The sequence below is a fragment of the Hyposmocoma kahamanoa genome, unplaced genomic scaffold (genome assembly GCF_003589595.1).
Source record: "Hyposmocoma kahamanoa isolate Upper Pololo Valley unplaced genomic scaffold, ASM358959v1 220, whole genome shotgun sequence".
Taxonomy (NCBI): Eukaryota; Metazoa; Arthropoda; class Insecta; order Lepidoptera; family Cosmopterigidae; genus Hyposmocoma; species Hyposmocoma kahamanoa.
In genome coordinates, this window is record NW_020653740.1 from 3,755,048 (window position 1) to 3,775,626 (window position 20,579).

Here is a 20,579-nt window from a genome sequence, read left to right on the forward strand (position 1 = left end):
CCTTATTTTAAATTTTTCTCTAAAAGGATAAGAGCATTCGAATTTACATAGTCGCTAAGACAATTAAAGATCGATAAATAAGTTAATCTGTAACCTAGGGTCGTATTCTAGAACTCTATTCAATGCTCAAGTCAGGACTTGAGTATGATTCAAAGCACTAGAAATCATACTCAAGTCCTTGCCATTAGGGTTGTATTTCCAGTGCCTGAAATCATACTCAAGTCTGCTCAAATCCTGACTTGAGCATTGAGTACAGTTCTGGAATACGACCCCTAGACTTGACTGATTAATTATGATTGTAATAATAAGTTTAGATTACTCGAATGCCATTTTTGAGACTAATTCAGTTTCAGATTAATAATGATACCTCATAATGAAAGTTTGAATACGATGATTTCGATAATTAATAAAAAACTGATTTTTAACCTGTGTTCATTTTTACAATTTTGCCTGTTGTATTATTAAGAGGCTTTTCTAACTTAACCTGGCCGTATCTAGTTTAACCTGTCAGTTTCTAATTAACCTACCTCTTATTTGCTAGAAAACTGGCTATTTCTTGTTACCTTGTAGTGAAAGGTTCTCATTTTTACATAACAAATTGAATACGATATCATATAAATTACATCTAAACATTTTTTACTTTTTGTTAAAAACGGCAATTTTTTGAAAACTACCCTAAAATCATACGATTTGAAATTTGCACGATGCGGCCGGCATTCACACGCGGGTGAATTTCACTTTCCGAATTTCAATGGCACTTTTTGAGTGATTTTGTAAAACCCTTATTTCTTTTGGGTATAAGGTCTTAAACGTACAAATAAAATCAAGCAATGTCAATAATTATAAAATCACAGAAATATTTAAGTTAAACACAACAAAAAACGATATTTTAGGTCACATGAATGATTTTCTCATAAACATAAATGAGAAAGACGGCACAGTAAGGAGAAATTATTATTACAACACACATTTTATCGTTCACAAAACAAACATTTAACATGTAACATATATTTTAATATAACTTCTTGTATCAAAATGCTTCTCATCCGTATAAGATCATCTATCTATCTATATGTAATTAATAAATAAATCTAAATAAGTATTTTGTTAATGTCATATAAACTTTGTTGTACATCATATATCATCATCACCACCATCAACATCATCAACATGATCACCATTATCATCAGCATCATTACCATTCACATCATCATCACAATCATCGTCATCATCATTACAATTATCATCGTCATCATCACCACCATCATCATCGTCACCACCGTCATCACCACCACTATTACCATCTAATTGTTATATTTGAAGTAAATATTTGGCTTAAAGTAACTATTTGACTTAAAAGTAGACAAGAATGAGAGCGACAATAATGATATTTGGATACATTTTTTATTGTCAAGTGTGTAAAATATGCTGAACCGTTATAAAAGTGCATGGATTTTAAAGTTCCCTTTATCTGATTGATGTACAATAAAGTTTATAAAACTATTAGTTAATACTTATTTAGATAGATTGCTTTACATGAATGAGAACGATTTAGTCACTAGCGCTGAAATTGGTATTTAAGTCGAGTTTTTGCTAAACGGGAGATGCACAGGTTACTTCACTGTGTACACTCCTATCCGATAGGAGCCCCTTCCCACGTGTACGAAGAGTGAAAATGATGCGGTATGAACTTTTGTTATTAGGAGGCTTTTAGTTGAAGTGACACTAATGATAAGAAAAATTGAAACACATTTTGTATTCCCAAGAAAACGTGTTTGTTTATAATAAATTGGAAAGTTACGGTATGTATTCGACGTGAAAGTTATTAGAGTTTATCCTCGATGAGAAATATTGCGATTTCCACGAGTGTTTAATTCTTTATCTTCTTTTCTTATAATTAGGGCGACGTGGAACCGGCTCCCGTGAATGAGAAATTGACAACTTTTTTAATTTTTATTTATTACTGTGACGTAGTAAAGTAGTCTTTTTATGCGTAACACAGACTAAGTAAGCAAGCAATCATATTAAATAAATAATGCTTAGCATTCATGTAATAACATAAAAGTTATAGAAAGACACATTTTTGGAGGTTATCTGAAAACGACTCACGCAACAAACAAAAACATGGATGTAAGAATTAGGACTTATCCATCCCGCATCTAGATATGACAGACAGAATTCATTTTTTAGTTTTTATCCACTTTTAGGACAATTATTTAGTCATATATATGATTTTTTTTTTAACTTAATTCGCATTTACGGTGTGTATTTATTATTATTATTATTGTTAATGTATTACTTTTACTAGTATATTTATTTATTTTGTACTCATTTAATTACATTATAATTATATATATAATCGTGACATACCGATGGTTGTGAAAGAATGAATGACTTAAGCATTTTTTTAAATCCAGCTATCGTTTTTGCATTTTAATGTAATTTGGCAGTTTATTGTACAGTTTAGCACGTTCATGTTCTATATTCTATTTACCGTAATTTGTTCTAGGTGGTCTGAGAATTAAGTTATTCATACTAGGCAGTTTAATACTCTGCAGTCGAGATTTCTGTTTAAAACTAATGACAGTATTTATATTATTGTTTAGGATTTTCCTTATTAGCATGCAAGTCCAGTACACATAAGATTTTATAGAAGAAGAGATTAATGGTAATCTTGTTTCTTTATATGTTTTATCCGTAGGTGTGCAATAATTATACCCGAAAAGTATTTTAATTAGCTTGTTTTGTTTAATCTGAATCTCACGCAGATTACTTTTACTAGCAGTTCCCCAGACTTCAACCAGATAATCAATGTGAGGTTTTGTAAGAGAAGTGTAGATAAAATAGCGTACTTGTTTAGGGAAGCATTTCTCGTTTCCACACAATGCACCCGTTATACATAGTAGTTTAGATTTTATTTTTTCTATATGTGGCTTTCAAGTAAAATGATTATCTAATACTATGCTTAAATATTTTTCTTTAGTGTTTCTTTTAATTACTTAATTGTTTATTTTTAGTTCTGTTGGTGTTAATTTTTTTATTCTTTGCTGAGAAGATGACGTAGCTTATTTTTGATACATTAATGGTTAATAGCTGATAGCTCTCTCTTAATAGTGATGTTGTCATCTTCAGGTTGTTTTCGTTTATTTCGAATTGTTACTTGATTCAGTTCACTGTCCAAAGTTGACTCCGATAAGTTTGGTTGCGAACCGCCAAGTCTAGTACGAGTGCCACGTCCAGACGGTGAGCGTAGTAGGCTATTCATCGTAGATCTGTGTTGCAGTAACTCACTTGTTGTGGACACACGCCGAGTGCGAAAGTGGAGAAAATAAGGAGGCTGTCTCGTTTCCCCGTGGATATGAAGAGTACACTAGTACACTCGGAAGATTGAGGTCTTAAGTGATGCACAGTGCTTAAGCCAAAGTGTGTCTTTAGTAATCAGTAATTTAAGGTGATAATTGTATGAACCGAAATATAAAATAATCTGCAAAAATTGTTAACACGTCCGTCTTACGCGCTCGAGCTTTTACTGATTACCGTATCCATTCCATAAAATATTCGTTTCTTAAATCGAATGAATGTCTATTCTAATGCCATTTAGACCATACTTTAGTTAAGAATAAAGTTGTACATACATATTTCAATGTTATTGGGTATATTAAGTGAGAAAAAACAATGGCTAAGGTAATTAGGCTGAGGACACCGAAATGGTTACGGTAATTAGGCTGAGAGAATAGATAGATGACAGAATGGCCGGTACCTAACCTTGCTACAGTACCGGTATAAATAAGTGCATGCATTTTTTTGGTTCCTGTACGGTAGCAAGTAATATTTGCTTGTAGAATAGTAATCTTGTAGTTTTGTTTTCATACATATTTGTATTAAAAATAACTATATAGGTTGTGTACAGGGAACAACGGTGCCAATGTTTGGTTTCCTTTAATACCCGTTTCCTTTGGTACCCGAGAATCAAACGCAGAACCTCTTATAATACTAACATTGGTTATGATAAAGTAACAATATGAGAAACATTGGGGTGTTATATTAAAATATTGTATTACTTTATTCCCATATATGTATAATAGTTTTCATATGATTAAACAAAACAAATTGTCGTATTAATGTCAAACAACATCTACATGGATAGTGTTTTAGACAAAAACCTCTCTAGTATGTACCTGTACCTAGGTACATATTAGAGAGGTTTTTGTCTCTACAACTACGTCAAATAAGTCAGGTTAATCGTGACAAAAATATAGTAAATTTTCATGTCCTAAAACGACCTAAAATTCCATTGCTGAGATCTCCAATATAAATATATTGGAGATCTCAGCCGAAACTAAGAAATAATTTTACCCTTGTGTAGTAGATAGCGTCGTTCTCATTAAAGCGGCAAAAATATAGGTGTTAGGTAAATAACTGGCTTCAAACATTAGTTCTTCCTACATTATAAATATCACAAAATCGAGATTATTTTAGATTCGTAAAAACATATTTTGAAATGCAGACACAATGGTAACATGCAAAATTTTAGAAATTACAATTTGTACATTTATAATCACTTATTATGTATATAAAAATCTTTGTAATTCGCTTATAATTTTTTATACAAATTACCCATAAATAATTCAAAAATAATGCTGCGTCTACATAATATTACTGTTATATTATTATAACATACCCACTACTTTAAAATTTACTAACATTCACATTAGCTAAAAAAGGAACAATAATTTAAAAATATGGAATCAAGTCAATGGAATACAATACAGTTAAACAGAAAACATGAAATCTGTAAAACACGATACTTGTATTATTGTTCGTAGTACCAGCAGCTTGCCAAGTAGCAAAGTAAAAAATATTATAGGCCCCGCGTTAGCAGGGCGACAAAAAATTATCTAAGACTCATTTGAGTGTTCCCCTCCACGGAAATCTTTAGTAAAAGGCGAAAGATTTATGCGTTTTGAAGGGAAACCAGAGTTAACAGGGTCGCTGTTCGAGTTTCTTACATACAATCGCGCGTAACAAAACGATAGCGCGTTTCATTTCGATCCTAATGCCATCTAGCGGATTTTTTAGGAACTTAATGTGTATGGTATTCCTCGTACAAGGGAAATTGATAATGGTGACTTTCAACATAGTTCATGCTGTTTATGTGCTATGGAATCATAAAGCTTCTACGCGCACCCAAAGGCCATTTTCAGCTTTCAGCAACATACCACTTGTGCAAAATTTTACAGGCTTTTCCGTTTTCTCGCAGGTTGAAAATTTGAAGTTCTTTACGAGAGCTACCATCGCCGTTTTAGCGGAAAGCATGGCGAAACGAAGACCTAGAAACAAGAAACACGTAGGAGATTAAACATTAATTCTAAATAGACTAAATTGACAATAGCAACTTTTTTCACATATATTTTTTATGACTGAAATATAATCTATATCAAACATATAACATAACATATGTATTTGTTTGTACAGTGTTGTTTTTGTATTTAAATTCAATAATTTAAAGTGTGTGTGCATTGAGTGAGCACCCTCTGTAAAATGTTTAAAATGTGTTAGTCATTTAAAAGTAAAAGTTCTAAAACAATTGTAGAAACCAATCTTTCTATTTGTAAAAAGATAAAACAAGAGAAAAATAACTTAATGTGTGCTCACTCAGTTCTCACAGAGGGCCAGTCAGATCTACAAAAGTAATATGTTTACATATAATATTATTGTACTAGTTTTTAGTAAAAGTTTAGTTAAACTATCGGTTATAATTACAGATCGATTAGTGCGTTTTTCAATTTTTTACAAATACTTTATCATGCTCACTCAATCCGCACGTTTTTAAAAGGAACTAAACGGACTAGGTTTAAATACTTAGTCTAAGTATTTAAACCACCGCTTTGGTTCCCAGCTTTGACTATGGAAACCTTAGACTATGGAAACTAAAGGACATGTTACGTTGACATATATAAATCAGACGTTATATGTATATGATGCATTTCGACGTCGAAAACATAAACATATTATTGTCTTTGTTTAACTATTACGTGCCGTCTTAAGCCAAAAGAGATAGTACATTGGTCTGTGTCAAACACGGGAATCGAAAATTCGTAACGTCATTTTAAATGTCAACCGTGGCCATTTCAAGTACATGAGGTACATGATACCGTTGTCAAAGGGAAGTACATCAAATGTCAAAACAAATGTTTTTCCAAATGTATTATTGAATTATTCACATGTATTATAATTAAATTGGACAAAAATATTGACAGTGAGAATAATTAGGTATTAATAAAAATGCGACGCTGCAGCATTAAAGGATGCGGCTTTAGAAAAACTGCAAATCAATCGAATGTTACATTGCACAGGCATGTGTTATTTTTTTGTCTATAAATCACACAATAGCCCGAATATTTTATGTAATTAGACTTATTTAAGTAGTTTATTTATAAATCTTGCCAATTTTTGCTTTTGTTACTTTAGATTGCCTGTTTGTTTGTATATTTTGATGATTGTTGTTAACGATTATTTTGAGATAGTGTTGATCTTTTAAGCATACATATTATCGATATTCTGTTATTAAAACAATTCACTATGAGGTTTTTATTGTTTTATTATTATTATTTCAAGTTTTCCTACAAATGAAAAAAGGAAGAAAGAATGGTTGGAAATCATAGGACTGCCGAATATAAACGTTGGATCAAAGACCATCTTCATTTGTTCGCTTCATTTTGAAGAGTCAAATTTTAACAGAACTTTAAATGTAACTAGATTACATGACAATGCTATTCCATCATTAGGTTTATTGGTAAATAATTTTATGTTCAATTTAGATTAAACAAGACTCATTTACTAGCTATTCTCAGTTCCTGAAAACAAAATTATCCACTCGTTTCTGATTTTTCCCTATGACAACTCTAACTATTAAAAATGACTATTTTTTTAAAGCCTGCAATACAATGACAACATACCAACGTATAGACAGCCTATTTGCCTTGCCTTGCCTGATAACATGATAACTTGAGGGTATGTTAATTTTCTTTAGTGAAGGAGTACTAAGAACGGATTTTTCAAATTCATCCCCTAAGAGGGCGAAAACGGTTAAAAACGTTTGCATGAAAAATAATATTCCTTGAAATTACAAAGACGAAACTTTGCATAAATATTTTACAATAAAAATGGTAAAAAAATGGCATGACAGTTTTTAAAAAATGCGGCGAAATGGGGTAATAAACTTTGTATGGTAACTTTTTAACACGTGGTGCGATTTGGTTCATACTTGAATATTTTTCATTTGTATAAAAATTGTACGCGGACGAAGTCGTGGGGAAAAGCTAGTACATGATAATTGTTGATTTCCGATAATTGATTTTTACAACTACTTCCATTATTTCTGTGTTAAAATTGCTTGATGGATTCATTTGCTTAAGAAAGCCCGGGAATTAACGGGAATACTAGAATCCGCAGAAACCTGAATAGACTTGTACTTGACGGTTAGTTAAAAGACGTTATGTAAATATGTACTAAAATGTAGGTTAAAGGCGTACCTCTTAAAGTAATTTTTATATTTTATTTAGTAAGTACAATTAATACTACTTAATGTTAAATACAAGTAAAGTAGGTATAATTAAGCAAGAATGCGCATGTCGCCAACAAACTGCACAGCAGTTTGGTGACTTTTACTAAATAAGTTACCAGTTGTAATGTTGAAAATAATTTTTTTTTTAAGTTTAAAAATGTGTGTTGACATTTATAATAATATACCACTCGAGATTAAATTATCAGACTTGTGTATGTTTAGGCATACTTTGGTTACAGTAAACTAAAGAAACAAAAATTCAAGCCATACATTTGCATGTCGATAATGACTTATCGATAGATTATGGTACAACACTAAAGAAATCCGCCATTTGTAACTTTCAAAGTTTGGTAATATGCACGTTGATTCTGTACTTAGGGCAGCTCCTTTCTTTTATTTTTTTCCATCCTCTAAGATGGAAACCAAAGGGCACGTTATATTGACATATATAAATCAGACGTTACATGTATATGATGCATTTAGACATTGAAAACAAACATTTTATTGTCTTTAACTACTGCGTGGCGTCGTAAGCGAAAAGAGATAGCACTACATTGATTTATGTCAAACACGGGAATCGAAAATACGTAACGTCATCTTAAATGCCAACTGTCCTCATTTTGCCATTTTTGCAGTACCCTTTGGTAACCGTTTCCGGTTGTCAAAGGAAAGTACATCAAATGTCAAAACCAATGTTTGGCCAAATGTTTTAGTGAATTATTCGCATGAATTACAATTAATATAAATTGTAAGCAGACATATTATCGATATTCTGTTATTAAAACATTTCACTACGAGGATTTTATTATTTCATTATTATTATTTTTAAAGTTTACCTACAAATGAAAAAAGAAAGAGAGTGGTTGGAAATTATAGAACTGCCGAACAGAATTGAATTGAATTGCAGAACCGAATTGGATCAAATACCATCTTCGTTTGTTTGCTCCATTTTGAAGAGTCAAATTTTAATAGAACTTTGAATGTAACTAGATTACCTACATGATAATGCAATTCCATCGTTACATTTATTGGTAAATAACTTTATATTTAATTTTGATTAAAATGGCTCATTATATGCCTAGTAATAATCATACTATAAAAACAGTTTCAACATTCAAGCTATTCATTTGCATGTCAATATTGACTTATCTATGATTATGGTACAACACTAAATCCGCCACTTGTGGTGGACATTTTTGGTTAGGTACGTTTATTCCGTAGATAGGGCAGCTCCTTTCCTTTATTTTTTCATCCTCTAAGTATTAATTCATCAAGCATAACATCGGTTTTTATTCAGGAAGTAAGTCATACAGACGACAAATTCCTGCGCGGGCCTTTCAAAACTCAATTTTATGAATTTTTTAACCGACTTCAAAAAAGGAGGAGGTTCTCAATTCGACTATGTTTTTTTTTGTATGTGTGTTACGCGATAACTCCGGTATTTGTGAACCGATTTTCATGATTCTCTTTTTGTTGGAAAGAGGGTACCTCTATAGTGGTCCCATTTCATTTTGAAGAAAATCATCCACCTCTAAGGGTGGCTGTTCACGCATGAAGAATCATTTTATTATAAGAAGCAATTATTTTAATGGTTGATTTTGCTATTCTCTAATTCAAGGCGTTTTTCTCTCTCAATATACTGTGAGTAGTGAGAACTGATTTTTATTATCTCCTGTGTCAAGTCCCGTATAGTGGCGAACTAGGGGATATTTCAAAACTACTTGGCAAATAAATGTGATTCCACGTACTTTTGAGGTCGGTTTTTTAAGTATTTTGATTATCTTATTTTCGCAACAACTGCTAGTTAAAGAAATGTGAATATGACGACAAAACATGCATTTACAAGGTGTTAAATTTTATAAAAGGCTTTTTGGAAAATGTGTTATTGTTAATTCTTAAAAAAATTTTAATAAGTGTAATCAAATTTTAATATTACGAGTATATTGTAGAGGAAAGCTTAAAAATGTAACACTATTTACTATATAAAGTGTAGCGGGAAAAAAAGGGTTAGCAAGAATATTAACAACAAGAGCTTACCAATACAATTTCTAGGACCAACGCCAAAAGGTAAAAACAAATGCGACGGTCTATTTTTTTTTTCATCATACATAAACCTCTCAGGCTTGAACTTTTCCGGCTCAGGATAGTAGTTAGGGTCCATGTGGATACCAATAACGTTTATACATACAACATCGCCGACGTCAACCATTACATTGGTTCCTGGGAGAGTATATTCTTTGACACATAACCTGTCTAGTCGGCCAAGGGGTGGATAAATGCGCAGGGTTTCTGAAAATTTAATAAAAGAAACATTGATTTTAATAAGTAACGATATGACTAATTCATTGTGGTCACTGTTGTGATTAGAACCTGCGTAATATTGTTGAGAACTGGCTAACTGCACAGATAAAACAACGGAAAGAAAACAAAGAAAATTGTAGTTCTATACAAAAAGTAATAGGTACATGATTTTTTGCACGTGTGCAAAAATGGAGACACGGTACTATTGACCTAAAACTCGTCGCCGAACATTCTGATGACTTTTAATGAAAAGTGTCTGAAAATGTTTACATTAAGTAAAGACTTACGTTGGGTTAAGGCATTTTAATGATATTTTTTATTTTAATTGAACATTATTTTCTCGGTTTCGAGTGTTTGTCACAAGCGCCCTTTCAGCTAACTGCGGCAGATGACTCTACCGACTATTTATTTCCATTCGTTTAATTAGGTTTTTCGAACATAATTTCAAGAATCACAACGGCTAAAAAAACTTTTAAAATGAGAAACATCTATTAAAAGCAAATATTTCAAAAAGGATCAGGAAACGAATGATAAAGGCTGACTCATTTCACTCTCCCAAACGACTCCAATACTTTCTCCCTTTTCATAACAAAATTATGCTTGCGCAAACTCTTCTACTCCCCTTACTCGACGTTTGTTATTTAGATGTGACCGAAGAGCTTATGAATAAACTAGAGCGCCTACAAAACTTGGCTATCCGATTTATTTTCGGTCTCCGTAAGTTTGACCGTGTTTCCGAATTTCGCGGTCGGCTAAAATGGCTCCCAATTCGCATTCGCTGTGATGTGCATATCCTGTCCGCCCTTTTTTAATATACTTCATGACGCCAACTGCCCTTCCTACCTTCGTTCCCGGTTCTAGTTGCTACCCCCTCCCACCCGTTCAAGGCGTCCGTGCATCACTAAGATGCTCGTTTTTAACTCCATTTCTTCTCGTGCAACGCAGTTGTGGAACAGACTTCCTTCCCATATCCAGTCTAGCCCGTCTATCGCTTCTTTCAAGAAAAGGTTGAAAGCGCACTTTCTCGCTGAACTATCTAACTATTAGTAATCATCTTATAGTATTTTTTTTACATACTTATTTATGTAGTATATATGAATTTGTGTACCTACATGTATATACTACACTATTTACATATTGATGCTATTTATTATTATTCATTATAATACTTATGCAAGAAACGGTATTTTTTTATTTATGTATATTATATTTCTTCCGCGCTCTCTCTTGCATGCTATTGCCCGTTCATAACCTTAGCTCTCACTGCCTTGGGTTAGCTGGAAAAGATCTCGTTTAGAGATAAGTCCACCTTCTCACTTTCTGTTAATCTAATATTTCTGTTGTATTTTATTTGGTGCAATAATGAATATATAAGGTGTACTTTTGGAGTATTGCATTGTATGGTAGTGAGACAAAGACAGATTAATTGGAATAATTTGAGATGTGATACTGAAGAAGTTGTTTCAAATGTGGGTGTTTGAGGTACCGTCGTTGTTTCCGATTTCCATAACACGAGTGCTTAGTTACTTACTTTAAACCTTACCTAAAAGAAATCCTTCAAGCATCGGCAACTGCATTAGGAGATCATAGCTTAATTCTTTTCCTTCAGTTTCTTCCTGTATATTAGCCCTCAGGTTATCTTGTAGTTCAGGGTGTGTTGCTAATGTGTATATGGCGAACGATAATAATGTTGCAGAGGTCTCGTAGCCTGCTAATAAAAATAGCAAGGCTTGTGCGTCGATTGTATCGTCGTCCAAACCTGAAACATTTTATATTAATTATAAGATATATATATATTCGTTTTATGTGTGAACAAGACAATGAGAAGAAATTTTCTTTCATAATACAAGTACGTAAATAAGTAGATTACTATTTATTCTGCCATGAATAAATAAGTAATATCTATTGTGTAGAGAAAACAATATTTTTTGTTAGAATAACAGTTTGTTTGTGCCATTATAATACACTTATTGTAAATAATACGTTGATATTCCTTGCTTAACAAGATAACTGTGTTATTATGACATGACATTTATTATGTGCACTAATGTAACAAGATGACAATTTTAAGGTCATTACGCGATTACCTACGAAAGAAAATTTATTCTCATAATGTTCTAAATTATCTTCTAAATTATCTAAGTTATGATGTTCGAGAAGTCGAGCTGTAGATGGCCACAACGTGGAAAATGAACATGTGAACGATCTGCGAATGGTAAAGAAAACACTCGTAATGTTGTGAATCTTTTTCGACGAGGACGTGTCAATACGATGTTTTCCTTCACCGAAAAGCTCATGGTACATTTCAAATTAAATTTCGCACATACATTTCGAGAAACTCAGAGGTGCCCGCCTAAGATTCGAACCTACGACCTCTGCTTGACAGGCGGTAGGTCAAACCATTAAGCTACTACGGCTCTAATCGTAATGCTTACATACAAATAAAAGGAACTTACATTTCATGTTACCTGATTTTTTGTCTTCCTCATATGCGTCGAGGAGTAATTGTAAGAAATCATTTCTTCTGTAATAAAATTTTAATTTCATACTCATGCAAAGCAGACATTACTATCATAGTATAATAGTTTTGAATAAGACAAATTCCAAAGAACCAACTTTACTTAACTTTGATTTAAGAGAGAAGTCGACAGTTTGTGCGAATTTTATAAAGTCGTAGCGTATTTTAATTATTTGAGTTTATATTCTACTGTCATATTTTATTATGTTTTGTAAAATGTTATAATAAAAAATAATAAAACTGTACGAAGTATGATAAAAAATACAACAATAAGTATGAAGTCTCAGTAGGAGCAATTAACAAAGGAAATTTACCTAACTCCCGATTGCCTCCTCTCAGCTTTGGCAGCCTTTAACATTCCCATCAATTCCTCACAAGTCTCGCGATGTATGAGAGATATGTTAAGATATTGGAACATTTTAGGCATGAATATGAGAACAAAAAATATGAGAAACTTCTTCGATTTTGTCATGTAGTTGAATTTTTCGGCCACCTGAAGTGTTAAAATAAATTTTGTTTAATATTTGTAGAACATTTCTAAAGTTGCGGTAAAATTTATTAATTTGATTCCTAAAATGGTAAATTGTATTTTATTCAAAATCTAATATATTTCATTGTCGTATAAGTTCATTTGCTGTAGTTGCAATAAAAATCACTTAATTGAAGTTACACCTACCTTAACGAAATGTGCGTTTTCGTCATCTAAAGCATCGCATTTAATACCAAATGCGCAAGCGCCTATAACTTCCAGAGTGAGATGGCCCATTGTGTCCTTCATTTCCACATCTTTTTTATCTGCAAAAATATTTATTAAATAAAATATCCGATTAACAAAAAAGAATTAACAAAAATGTAGTCCTGACATATCAGGACAAGTACATTTTTCACCATAGTGAAAAATATACTTGTCATGTGTTGTATAAAGATTAGTTCTTGAATGTCGAAAAATTGAAAGTTGATAGATGTGGATCCTCCTGAATATGCATGAACCGCAAGAATTTAAGAGAACGAATTTCGTCTAATGACAACACAAATATTTTTGCCAAAAGATGGTTCCCCTATCACTTTACGGTCCCAAAATAACACGTTAACCTTTCACTTACAGACATTCTAAACATACATTGTGTTACCTTAATCGCATTGACATAAGGTTGATTTTCGTCAAGACTGCAGATATATTTGGATTGTTAAATTGCTTGGAAATATTACATTCCAACTTACCATACTGTTTTAAAAACTCAACCATCTTCTGGGCACTATGTTCCATAAGAGGTAGCATTTTCTTCAGACGGAGGGAATTGAAAGTTGGTGTGAGAGTACTTCGAACTGCCTTCCATTCTGTGCCCTAGAACATAAGCATATGCAATGTTTTACAACTAATTTCACAGATACTGTAAATATTATTATCAAAGGTCAACACTAGTGTGATAATTTTCGACCCAAAGGTCATTTCATTTGACAATTTAAAATAGTTACCTATAGTTTGCCTAGTAAAATTCGCATTCGTGACTATATTATTCAGCAATTTCATTACTGCTTTTTGTAATAATTATGACCTGGGTAATAACTATGAATAATACCTTTTTACTGGCACTTGTTGTACTTAAAAATAAAGTGGAAGTATATATAGTATAAAAACTACATAGAATACATTAAATTAATTAATTAATGTATTCTATGTATAGATGTATACATAGAATACATTAAATTTTTATTGAATTGATATTCAATTATTTTTTGCGAAATTATTCCACTGGTTTGTTATAATTATTAATACAAAGATCGAACACTCAGAAAAAATTCCTTCGATCCGGCCGGATTCGAACCGCCGTCTTCTAGCTTACGGTGCCTGACGCTATACCAACTAAACAGCGTCTCTCAACTCTATTACTAAATATCTGAGGGTTATACATTTCCCCACGCTGTTCTGGCGTTTAAATCTTTTGACTGACTGAGACTGCCTTTTGAATAGGAGGTAGGTCGTTCCTATTTTTGCGCGACATATTTGAAGCACAACTTCGTGAAGCACACAAAGATATTTTAAAAAGGAAACCCATATCGCGCTTTCTTCCATCATGACTGTTCAACCTCTTCATACAAACAAATTACTTAATCAGAAATATCGACTGCACCACAAATACCCAGCCCAACACAATATAAAAAAGTTAGTTTCTACATTGAACAGATCGGGGATCGAACCTGCGACCTCAGAGACGGCGTCACCAAGAAAACTGGTGTTCAAGTCACTTGACTAAGGAGGTCGTCATTTAGTATAAATATACATATACTCAAGAATGTATATGGAGGTTAGTCAATATTTTGTATTTGCTGAAGTAAGGTTTACATGGGTCAGTTTGTTTAATATTGTCCAATATTCTTATGCATTTCTTTTGTAATATGAAGATATCCCATGGTGTGGTACAATTTCCCTAAATTATTATACCATAAGTGACTTTTGAGTTAATGAACACGTAATATGCTGCAAGAGGGGTCATTCATATTATTTCATACAAACACAGTTCATTTTCACAATTAATTTTAAGGGTAATTTAAATTCTTATATCTCAAAAGTAAGTACCTAAAGTGGTTAAGCACCGAGTCATGATAACATTAATTCATACCTTCAGAACAAGGAGTGATCTACGTAAATATCGAGGTTCCTTCAGGTTGAGAGAGTTGCGGTCCACAAAATGGTCAAAGTCCCGAATTGTCACTGCTTTGATTAGGTCAGGGTTAAACACATATAGAGATGGTCGCCTTCCTTCAAATGTACCTGGATGAAAATAAAAAACAGTCTTAACTGAGATATCTTGAAAAAGAAAAGTTCGTAAATTACATATAATTATAATAAATACATTTCATTTATTATAATTATCAAATATGTAACAATAGGAAATGAAAGTTTTTTCAGATCTATATACATATCGACTGCTGCAACGTACAATATCGAAACTACAAAATGCATACTTTACAGTAGACCAGTTTGAAGTTATATTTAGACTTAGAACAATAAGTTTTAATAGTGTCGTGAAAGTGACACCCAATTATGATAGCTAATTTTATGTGTTTTCTTAGGCCTTAGCATGATTTTAAAAAATGTATGTGTTTTTCTAGATATTTCACTTTCAACAGTTTACCTTGTTAGAATTTGCTAGAAATTAATCGAAAGTGGTAGATTCGTAAGGCGATTATCACACTGCACCGCGCCACGCGACGGAGCGCGAAGCTGCGTTTTTTAACGTTGTACTGAAGTATTTTATTTTGTATGGAAAACACGCGCCGTCGAACGCACCGACAACGCTTCTCGCGGTTTTACCGCGGCCCCGCGCGGAGGGGCGCGGCGAACCGCAGGGTATGGGACACTGCGCTCCGCACTACCGCGCAGATTTTTAAGCTTAAGGACGTGTTCAGTTTTCTACAATAGATCTCGACGTCCATAAATTTATATTTGCTGTTGAAAATCGACCAAATTTATCTTAATATTCTCCTAAATCTTTGTAATGAAGTTCAAATTATCCATTTATTGATCTGGGTCGTAAAAAGGGATGTATCCAATATCTTCGGTGTCTTTTTATTCGAGTAAACGAAAACCAAATAGACAGTATAACTGCAGCGTCCTGAATGAGTTCTGTATTATTAACTATTCTTATCAAAGAAGGATCTCGGCTACATATACCATCACTACGGTGATCAACTGCGAAGCGAGTACTTTAAGTGAAGGGGGGCCGCTAGACCGCTGCCTACGCGCAGATTAAACCGCGCGTTGACGCAGATCTGCGTCTCCGCCACCGTGCGCGTGATTCCGCGTCTCGCGCTCTGTCGCGTCGCGGGGGTGCGGTACAGTGTGATTGCCTTTGTATTCAGGGCTTGTAAAATTTGAACAAATATTGAATCTACCAGTTTCGGTACTTTTCATTGACAACTTTTATATAATGAATAAAAACACTGATTTTATAATTTACTAACGTATATTTATTAATTATGAAATAAATCAATTTTTTGTATGGAATTCATTACGAGTAACAGACAAATCAACTTTTAACCATAATATCTTAAATGAACTTTCGTACTGTAGCATGAGTTCTTTGAGTCTTTTTATGTAAATATTTTTTTTTACTTTGTAACATAAAATCGAAAAAATAAGTAACATGACAAGTTTAGTCTTCTTATTTTTTTATATATAATATCAAGGGACAGGACGAACAAGTTGTGCGCCTGATGGTAACTACACGCCCATCCATAACAGTTGCAGTGCCACTCAGAGCTTTAAATCGCTGTCACCCTTAGACATAGTTTGACAAGTCCATGTAAATGTAATTTCACCAGAACCCTTACGCTTCAAAACCGGAACGGAATAATGCTCTCAATTACTACTTGGCGGCACAAATAGTAAAGGTGTACATCCCTGGACGAATTCTTTCACAAGGAGCTGTTGCTAATTGTTACTTACTTGTTCGTGAAACACTAAGGGGTTTATAGAGTTCTTAGGTTTTCGCGATTGTTACACTAAGAAAATGAAACTATTTTTTTTGGGATCTAAATCGCCCGTATTTGTTTTTTCAAACAAACCAACGTTTCAAAAGATTCGAAAAAAAAAGTTGTTTAATTTCCTAATAAGATATTTATTACATAAAATTAATTTGTCAAGAATCTTTTACATTAGGAAAACTATATAAATATCACAAAAACCCGTGTATGAACACGAAATCTTTGTGTGATGTCGATATTATATTTATTACTGGCATACATGTAAAGGCTGTATATCACTATTGCGATTTTGCCAAGTGCAGTTTTCGGACCAAAATTCAATGTCTACAAAATCTAATAAACAGCTACCAGTTGGTAGTTTGCGTCGTTTGCTCCAAGTTTGCCAAAATTGTGTGGTCCTCTATCCCCATTATCGCAAGTAGTAAAATGTATCGGTAACAACGTGCTTTTAAAACAAAAGAGAGACACTTCACCAGAAAGGCAGTTGAGAAATTTTTGGAAATCGTATGTTGCATATATTACTTTTGATGCAGTTCTAAGTGCCATAATGTAAATTTTACAGTACTTGTGCTTTAGATTTTCGTGCAGTTTCCTTATTTGAAATGTGCTTGTCATAAGTCGACACCTGCTTTTCAGTAGGGCTTCATCATCATCATCAACCTTTTTATACGATCCACTGCTGGACATGGGTTTCCTCTCAGGCAAAGATTTAGACCATAGTCATATTTCCTCTCAGGCAAAGGTTCAGACCATAAACCAATGCGGTTGGGGACTTCACACATTTTCCGAGTTTTGTGAACCTTCTTCGATGTGCAGGTTTCATTACAATTTTTTTTTCATTATGATGTAATTGTTGTCACACACAGGAGATTCTAAAAAAAACATATTTTATAGTAACAAGCTATAATCATGAAATCAGAATAAATCGTATATATTTATTTTCAAACAAACAAAGGTTTCAGGGTCTTTACAGGTCTCATGTTCATGTCTGACTGAGATGGTAAAGTCGTCAACCAGTTATGCCTAATATTAATGCAAACCACCCTATTTTACACTCAGAATTAAACATTAAAAAAAATCGAATCTGCCAATTTACGAAATAGCTAGCGTAGAACAACATTGTAACTGGTAGACTCGATAGATGTTTTCTATAGAAAACCATGGAAAGTGGTACATTCAATAGTTCTAAGACTAGAAATAAACAAGTATACTGTAGAAAGTACCATTTACAACTTTGTCGAAATGACATACACCTAGAACACTATCAAATCTCCCCTTTTCGAAAGTTTTCTTGTTTGACCAGCCATCTGGTCACTTAGATAAGAAAGAACGAGACAAAGAACAAATTATTTTAAAAATATTTAGGAACTAGTTACGTAAGTCATATTTTAGATAATTTATTTATGATATTATGAAGGGATGTAACAAAATTGTAAATACTTACCGAGTTAATTATAATTTTTTTCATTAGTCGTAGTTTCACCGTGACGTTGTTGTTTATGTTTTATAATGAAATTAACCACGCAACTACCTCGGCTATTCATTTTTAAACTCCGATTTAAAAAAACAAAGAGTCAAACAAATAAGTAACTAAAACAAGCAAGTAAACGAAAGAGACATGCCCTCACCCACTCATATCGCATCGCAACACATACTGATGATTCAGTCAATTGCAAACTGTGCGCACACACCATCGCTTTAGAACAGCATTGATTGTTTGTTAGTTGATAATGTTTGTTGCTCATAGTGTGTAGTACCGATAGTATTCAATTTTAAACTTCCCTTAATATGATTTTTTTTACCAAACTATATATTTTTCTAATAGTATATCATATACTCTTACAATTGATGCAATAAAAAAAAATTTTGAATTTGCAGTTTCAATACTGTTTATTGTGGCAGTCGATATACTTATTAATGACTAATATTTTTCTTCTTTAAAGTAATGGCGCTTAAATAGCATACTAGCCAGAAAAATTACAATTATTTTTAATTTTGGAAGAGGCAAAGCAATTAAAATATAATTTAAGTAACAATCATAGAAGTAACAGGTATAGGTGAATATGGTCACATCAAAAGTGTCTAGGGATCAAGCACTTTTATGCCAATTATTGAAAATTTGGTTTTTAATTTTTTTAACACCTGTGGTTTTTAAGGTCAATTTCATAATTTAAAAAATAAATAAATTTAATTTTATATGTACAGATATTTTTATTTAATTTTAGTAGGCTAACCAAATATTCGGCTCAACTGTACATTACCATTGCACGAGTTGAGAGTTGAAATTAATATGGTGAATAGATTACATAATTAGCAGTCTAATCCTAAAATATTAGCTTTAGGAAACTCATAGTTTTGATAATAAAAATTATTGAAATATTCGAAAATAAATGATAGGAAACAGGTTTTGTAGGTTAGGAAAGCACAGCGTTTGGTTGGTGCAATATTTTTTTTGCAGTATTGAATTAAACAGCACAAATTAATACGTAATTGTAAATTTAACATAGAAATTTACTATAATTAGTATGTACGCTTTTATTTTTGAACAATTTTTTTTTTTTTGCAAAAATATAACGAAACGCAAAAAGGACCCCATGTTGTTTGTTGTTGTTTACTGTTTGATGTATGCATCAATTAGGATTTTGCGTTTTTGCCTGGTTTTAAGTTAAATTTAGTTTCTCATATAACACAGGAAGTGGGGACAGGGGGGGAGGTCTGGGGGTGGGTTTTTCCCGCTAGGGGTTCGGGGGGAGGGGTTTACCCCGCTCTTCGGTGCGAAAACATGATTTTTTGAGGTTATTTTTTTCGAATTTTCAAAAATTAATATCTCGAAAACTATTAACTTCCTAACTTTGAAACTTTGCACGAAGGGTCCCCCTCCCCTCCCCCTTCCCCCCTCTCACCCCTCAAATCGTGCGATGGTAATGTACAGTCCTTCCAAATATTCAGCAGTGGACGTCTTTTGGCTGAAATGATGATGAATCAAATATTTTTTTTAAATACAGACAATGAGCATAGTAGGCTCAGATTACAAATATTTTGTAGAAATATGACACTAATAACAGGTATGAATATGACACTTATTTCAATTCACTTTTAAAATGATTTTACTTCACTTTTATTTATAGTTAAGGACAAGGGAGACTTTGAGGAATGTCGCTCAAGTGTCTAATTTGTCAATTTTAAATTTATAACTTACCTCCATAAGGTTGGCCTTGAAAGTGTTTATAAATGTCCAACTGGAAATCGTGAAATGACTTCTTTCCAGTCAATCTGGGCCATAAAGTACCCAGAAAAATTGTAGGCTTCAGATAAGGCACCCCTTTCTTTTCGAAAAAATCAAATGTACTAGTGTAGTAAAAATATAGGGCGAACAATATCGTCAAAAATAATAACAACTTCCAATCTTCTGCTACGAAGGACAATATTTTTTTAGTCCCTCCGAAATGTTCGTAACTCATTATTTTTAACTTCCAAATTAATTTTTTTTGACACTTGGGACAAAGCGATAGCAAAATGCGCAAAAACAAAATTACGAGCACGCATGCACTCAATGATAATGCGTGTGTACTCCACTGTCTATTTTTCTATTCTAAAATCACTATAAAATAAAGTACTGTCTGTGGTTATAAATAATAATAAATATTGGTGTGTACTCCACGTGATGTGATCCGGTGATTGATGATTGACGCTGTTTTTTCAATT

The 20,579-nt window shown here is 32.8% G+C and overlaps 1 protein-coding gene and 1 non-coding gene across 3 annotated transcripts; both read right to left on the minus strand.

Annotated features, from left to right (window-relative positions):
* Positions 1-4,217: 4,217 nt before the first annotated feature.
* Positions 4,218-20,335, minus strand: LOC113228027 (cytochrome P450 9e2-like). 2 transcript variants are annotated; one of them, XM_026461164.1, is made up of 9 exons: positions 20,074-20,335; positions 15,008-15,159; positions 13,608-13,731; positions 13,063-13,181; positions 12,701-12,879; positions 12,325-12,392; positions 11,412-11,627; positions 9,605-9,856; positions 4,218-5,330 (listed from the first exon to the last, which is right to left on the minus strand). In XM_026461164.1, exons 1-9 carry the CDS (start codon positions 20,333-20,335, stop codon positions 5,167-5,169), a joined length of 1,536 nt encoding a protein of 511 aa, XP_026316949.1. In that variant the 3' UTR covers positions 4,218-5,166. The 2 variants fall into 2 exon arrangements, with proteins under 2 accessions (XP_026316949.1, XP_026316950.1); XM_026461165.1 differs by lacking the exon at positions 9,605-9,856.
* On the minus strand, positions 4,867-4,983 carry LOC113228088. Its single transcript, XR_003310260.1, has one exon. It is a non-coding gene; the product is annotated as a U5 spliceosomal RNA (small nuclear RNA).
* Positions 20,336-20,579: the final 244 nt, after the last annotated feature.

Coding starts and splice junctions, on each gene's coding strand:
- LOC113228027 (XM_026461164.1), bottom strand. CDS start 20,335: ATGAGTTACGAACATTTCGGAGGGACTAAAAAAATATTGTCCTTCGTA. Junction 12,393..12,700: donor AGGAGGCAATCGGGAGTTAG/GTAAATTTCCTT, acceptor ATTTTATTACAG/AAGAAATGATTTCTTACAAT. Junction 11,628..12,324: donor AAAATCAGGTAACATGAAAT/GTAAGTTCCTTT, acceptor AAAATGTTTCAG/GTTTGGACGACGATACAATC.